The 6,000-nt window shown below is 46.3% G+C and overlaps 1 protein-coding gene across 2 annotated transcripts in view; it reads left to right on the top strand.

The window, feature by feature from the left end:
* Positions 1-1,527: 1,527 nt before the first annotated feature.
* The window catches only part of DOCK8 (dedicator of cytokinesis 8), a 719,019-nt gene continuing 714,546 nt past the window's right edge, over positions 1,528-6,000 (top strand). For both annotated transcript variants that reach the window (XM_086961229.1, XM_086961230.1), the window contains exon 1: positions 1,528-1,664. In XM_086961229.1, coding sequence (XP_086817355.1) covers positions 1,612-1,664 — 53 coding nt within the window. In that variant the 5' untranslated portion in view covers positions 1,528-1,611. The remainder of the gene's footprint in view (positions 1,665-6,000) is intronic.

Below are 6,000 nucleotides of genomic sequence, written 5' to 3'. Positions count from 1 at the left end.
CAGCCTAGCACGAGAGACGTTCGTAGAAGCAGAAGAAAGAGTGGGATAGCTTGTGTTAGAGCAAGCGAGGGGCGACCGGGCAAGCCAAATGGGGCATAACATGAAGGGAGGGTGGTAGAAGAGGGAGGGGTCGGGGGAGTGCATGCACGCACACACAGAAGACGACTCTTGCAGCCGGGCGGGCTTGAGCCTTGAAGAAGTAAACAAATGGGAGGGATGTGGGGAGTGCGCGCATGCTAAGCAGCAACTGTTTGAATGCGAGACACGGCCTGGCGGCCGTGAAGTGTGAAGCAGTGGGCGAGGGAGCGGATCCCTTTGAAGTGGGAGGCAGGCGGCTCAAGAGGCGCGCGCTGGACAGGGAGAGGGTGGGAGGAGTGAGCAGCTTGAATGGAGCGTGCACAAAATGAAGAGCCAATGAAAGCTCTGTAAGCTCGTGACAAAAAAGCCTGTGGGGGAAAAGCGCGTGCTTGTGTTCACGTGAACTGTTTGAAATCCGCCGATGGTTTGAGAACTTATTTTGCCTACTATAATTCTCCCCTATCCATTCCTTGCGGGTTGGGATAGGCGAGACCTAAAAAGCAATGGCTTACTCTTGTAGAGTGATGTGGGTTAACATCTAGGTGAGCTACAACACGTTAAACAATAAATAAATTGTGTTAAGCCTATTTATTTAAAAGAAATCACTACACTCCCCACTCTTTTTAGTAACAATGTGTTCCTATTTCACAATTGCTAATTAAGTGCAACCTTGTGGTGCTGTACACGTGTTTATCGGCTGCGTTAGGATGAAAAAATGAGACTGCTCCACTAGAAATCATTTGAGCTAAGCGGGAGGTGCATTAAACCACTGAGCTATCCTACTCAATTGTAAACACATGTCAACTTTCCATATCGAAGACAGGGTCACTGGAATTATCCAGCATAATGCAGCTCATTTTGCGATGGTATTACCTCATTATTTGTTATTTTTACACATTAACACTATCCGGGCAAAGGTTTAACCTTATTAGTACCCACCTGACACCCAAATACAGCAATAACCAACAGAAAGATGACCAGTCAACGTTAGAAAAGTGTCTTCCTCTGTGAAGCAACACGTTATACTGCATGTTATTAGCTTTTGATCCATTTGAGCCAGAAGCAAACTTTTTTGCTGTGGTTAAAATCTGCAGATCATTCAGCAGATGATGGATTGTGTGACAAATGCGGCAAGTGAATAATTATGCGGGGAAACACTGCAGTTGCAAAATCACATATGTCCACTGGTCTTGTTCCAAGTGCTCTACTTATGAATTCTTTCAAAAGCCATTTTCAGACATGTAAAAAGACTCTTTGGACTGGACTTTGAGAGAGAGGCAGGTCAGCTTTGGGATCGGAATGGAAATTCTATTTTTACTGCGGAGCCCGAGAGCGAGAGGGAATCGCCACCAACTCCTGGCAGAACGAAGGTGAAGGGTTTTAGCCCCGGGCACTGGCAACAAGTCCCTCCCTCTCGCTGCAAGAGGAGGTAACAATGCGGAAGTGCTCGTTCAGATGAAGTGACAGCTCAAGAGGAAGCCACAGCAGCGCCCTGGGACCGTGCGCTCCCGTACAGCGTTTGGCACCAGCTTCATGGCCACCATATCCAGCGCAGACAGGCGGGCCTTTGCCCTGAAAATCAACAGGTAAGCCCTCACGTGCCCTCCGCGCTGGCGGCACCTCTGTACGCGCGGGCATCGACCTGCTTGCTGCTGTACTTGCACGGCTCGCCGACGGAGTACGAAGACAGCGCTGAACTGAAACTAATTTAATGAAAAATATATCCGGGGGACTTAGAGATGCGCGCCAAAGGGGCTCTATGTAGGAGGGTTTGTTATTTCTCTTCAGTTGGTGGAACAGAACAAGTAAGCTCCTTCTGTACTGAGAAGGGAAAGTGCCTTTCAGCGAGGAAAGGTTGCTGCAGTACTAATTTCATGGTAAAGCGAAGCAGTGCAGTCCACCACAGGACTATGCAAATGCAGACGTGCCTGAAGCAGGCACGTGCACTCATGGCCCTATTAGCAGGCCCATACCTGCTGCAGATTACAAGCTCGAATACACAGTTTAGACTCTAAACTGTGTATTCGAGCTTGTAAACTTTAGAGTGAGAGCCTATTCTCCACTAGTAACTTCGCTAAAAAGTCTGTGTCGCCGAGGACAGGAAGGCTACATTCAGTGCTGTAATTAGAAACAATTTAATCTGGGAACCCATAAATGGGGGGGGGGGGGGGGGGGGGTCAAGGTAGGCAACAAAAATGGGTGGAGTCTCAAGGGACAGAGTCATAAAAAGCCGTTTTACTGTCAATTTATAGATGTATTTTTTTTTAAACGTTGTCACTAAGAAATTGGCACCAAGGAGAAATGTGGCAGTAAATCAGTTCTGGCTTAATTGGTTGCAGAGTCTGCATTTTAAACATATCTTATGTGGTTGTGCTGAGAGCTTTGTGTGCCCAGGAAACCTTATGGTATAATAATAATGGCAAGATAACTCTGGTGGTTAAAGCATTTGTTTGAGAAATCTGTGTTTTGTTTTGACTCACAAAGTAGAGTGGAAGGTTAATGTGTCTGTTACAAAGCACATTGTGTAACATGCAGATGACAGATTCTTATGTTATGTAGAAAGGTAAGTGGGTCACTACCATTGACACGGAGATCCTTTTTATTACTTGCAGTTTATAAATTGCAATCCTTTTAATAAAGCACATTAAGCTATGAACCAGCATCAAGGTCGTGGATCACACTGCAAGACTTGGGTTAACAACCGTAAGGATTTTTCTCAAGGCCATTAAAAAGAGTTTCTTTGGACAGTAATGAAGGACACCATCAAGAACTGCATTACATTTTAATTCCTGATTATGTGTTTCTCCTGGTCATGCAAATTTAGCATTTATAATCCCTAAAAGTAAAGCTCACTGCATCATGAAACCCTCTGTATTATGTAACACCCTGTACATTGATTTACATTGCACATTTTACGATTTGTCAATGTACAGTTTATTTGTGTGATGTAAAGCCCTCTGACACCCTACAATCGGATGAATAGTGCTATAAAAGTATTGAATTAAAAAAATAGAAGAGAACAAAAAGTGGGAATCAAAGCATAAATTGCCTGCACTAGTCTTATTATCCCTGTCAGTATTAATGGCAAAAGGTGCAAACCACGGGCTGGAAGCACAATTCCCTATACTTCCCAAATTAGAAGCTGATTCAAAGAACCCAGCATTCAACAATATGCAGATACATGATAGCCCGGCACACTTTATATACAACTTATAACAAATTCAGAAAGCAGTTCAAAGGATTTTGTTCCATAGACGAGTCGATGTTCGATTTCAGTTTATTCGTTAAAAACTTTTGAAAGCACCACTTCTGAAACCGCCAACGCGTTTCGTCCCTTCCAGGGACTTCTTCAGGGCATGCATGCACCTTGGCGTACCATGTGAGGCGGACACGATCGAGGACCTCCACTGTTGGACCGGAAATTATTGCATTCGGGATACTGTTCCCTATTAAAGACCTTTTTCTTGCCTAAAACTATGTTCTATACATGAGGATGTGCATTAAACTAAGTTTCAAAAATTACCTGTTGTGAACATATGAATGATTGTCAAATTGAACACTTTATATTAACTTTTTGAGCCCTGAAGAAGTCCCTGGAAGGGACGGAACGCGTTGCCGGTTTCAAAAGTGGTGCTTTCAAAAGTTTTTAAAGAATAAAGAATAAACTGAAATCGAACATCGACTCGTCTATGGAACAAAATCCTTTGAACTGCTTTCTGAATTTGTTATAAGTTGTATATAAAGTGTGCCGGGCTATCATGTATCTCCAATTAAAAAAAATAGCAAGTGTAATTTAAACTGCTATTGGTGTAAATACACATCTGATATTCTTATAGTGCATGTATATCTCTTTCATATCAGGGTTGCACAAATTCTAAAACCTGCCATCACATCTCTTAATTAAGGGCCGTATCATGATATCGGTGAGACCGCCACCAACAGGCCGTCGGTGGTGGTCTCACCAACATCCAGGATATTGGTCTGACCGCCGTATTACGATGCAGTCGTTCGGACTGCAGCGGTAGATGGGACAAACCACTGCGTCCGACGCGCTCAAGGGGCTCGTCGTGGTGGAGGTCGGACCGTAATCCCTACAATGAAGACAGTGCCTGCGCAGGCACAGCTGTAGGGATTACGATGTCCATTTCCCACAGCCTTTTCATGGCGGTCCCACCGACATGGAAAGGCTGTCTGAAAGGGAATTTGGGAGCCCCTAGTAGGGACCCCTTTCCCTGTGGGCCTCCACTATGGGGCCAGGGAGACACATGTGGTGCCCCCCTAAACATCCATGCACAGTGTGCCAGACACCACTTGGTGCCTGAAACCACTTGGTGCCTGGCACACGGTGCATGGATATTTACTTGCATGCCTTTTACTACTGCGGCTTGTGCTGTGGCCCTTTTCCATGCCGTAGCACAAGCCTCAATACAAAACTGCATGTTTCTGACCACCTACATGGAGGTCGTATCATAATATGGCAGGTGGAACCACAGACTACATGTTGGGCGGTCTCCATCCCTCTGCAATTGCGGTTGGACGCTCGTCCAACTGCCATTGTAATGAGGTCCTACGTTTCTCTTATGTACTTTGAGGTTACAACAGGCCGGTGTTCCTTTGTTTCCCCGTTGCATTGGCCTCTAGGTGTAAGGCTGCAGATAGCTCCCAGCCAGGTTTCTACTCCAACTAAAGGAGGGCTGATGGCACTTGAAATTGCCCTTTGCTTTGTTGCCAAGCTAGAAAAGAAAACAAAAAGCCCCCTCATCGCCTGCTCCTAGCAGACAACATGTGGGTGCTGCTGAATTGCCTACCAGTGTTGGCAAATTACACTAGGACCAATTCAGCATATTTCACTGGATTCAGACAGATCCCCTATCGGCTGAATAATAGCTGCGGGATCTGGCTGGTTCCTCCTTCATTCCTGCCCTGGCTACATTCATTTACCAAGTAGAAAACAGTTAATTCATGGCTCTACTCAACAATGGAGACGAAGAAACTCCCAGTCTATGCTGGTCAGGGTGTCTGTGACCATTAGTTCTGCCTTTCACTATAGATGTTCAACAGGTAAACGTAACCTGGTTCCCTGCTCCGCATCTTCCATTTTCCAGAGTTTTGGGGCATGCCTTTTACCAGGGCTCGAGCCAGGGTACCACGTGGGTGGACGCGTCCCCCACTTATTTTACCGGGCGCTCGATAACTGGAGCAAATGAAGCCACACATTCATTCTTTGGCCTCTCTGGGGCGAGATCGGAGCTCGTTCATAACGCTGCTCACGCACTGGCTTCTCTGATGCAATCGCATCTAAGTGGTGAGCGAGGGGAGGCAATGAGTCTGATGGTGCAAGCCACCTTTTGTGACGTCACTTCCTGTCGTGATGTCAGCGTCCCCCCACTTCTTTTTTTTTTAGGACTTGTGTCCTGCCTTTTACTAGTGAGACTCAAAATCGGGAACTTAGCTCAAAACGACGAGGCCCACCTCTTAGGATCCATCCTCGCGGTTTTGAATCTCTCACACTAGTAATTCAAATACATTTTTCATCAATGCCTCACGTAAAATCTATTCTGTCCAGTGCCGTTTGATGGGGGCGGTGTATGAAATGCCCTTGGCTGACCCCTTGGGTTCCCGGCTTAGGCAGTGTCCTGCAGAGAGTGATGCGAGCCAAACGTTTTCAAGTCCAGGGCCAGCACGCGGCGCGCGCACGCGCTCGACATCAACAGGATCACGCGAAAGATTGCAGGGCTGCAGTGGTGTAATAACAAGAACTGCCCTTTCTGTTTAACATTTCCGTTGTTTGTTAGTTTCTTCTCCTGGCACGTGCAGGTGTGGGTACTGGCTTATTGTGCGCAAAGACAGCTGCTTCCAGGCGTGCAAAAAGCATACTCATGTCCTCTACGTGCAGCAGGTGCAGTCGCGCCGAATCCCGGT

The sequence above is a fragment of the Lissotriton vulgaris genome, chromosome 3_1, assembly GCF_964263255.1.
Source record: "Lissotriton vulgaris chromosome 3_1, aLisVul1.2, whole genome shotgun sequence".
In the NCBI taxonomy this organism is placed as follows: domain Eukaryota; kingdom Metazoa; phylum Chordata; class Amphibia; order Caudata; family Salamandridae; genus Lissotriton; species Lissotriton vulgaris.
The sequence above is the reverse complement of the archived record's forward strand: the minus strand, read 5'-3'. Positions and strand labels throughout refer to the sequence as shown.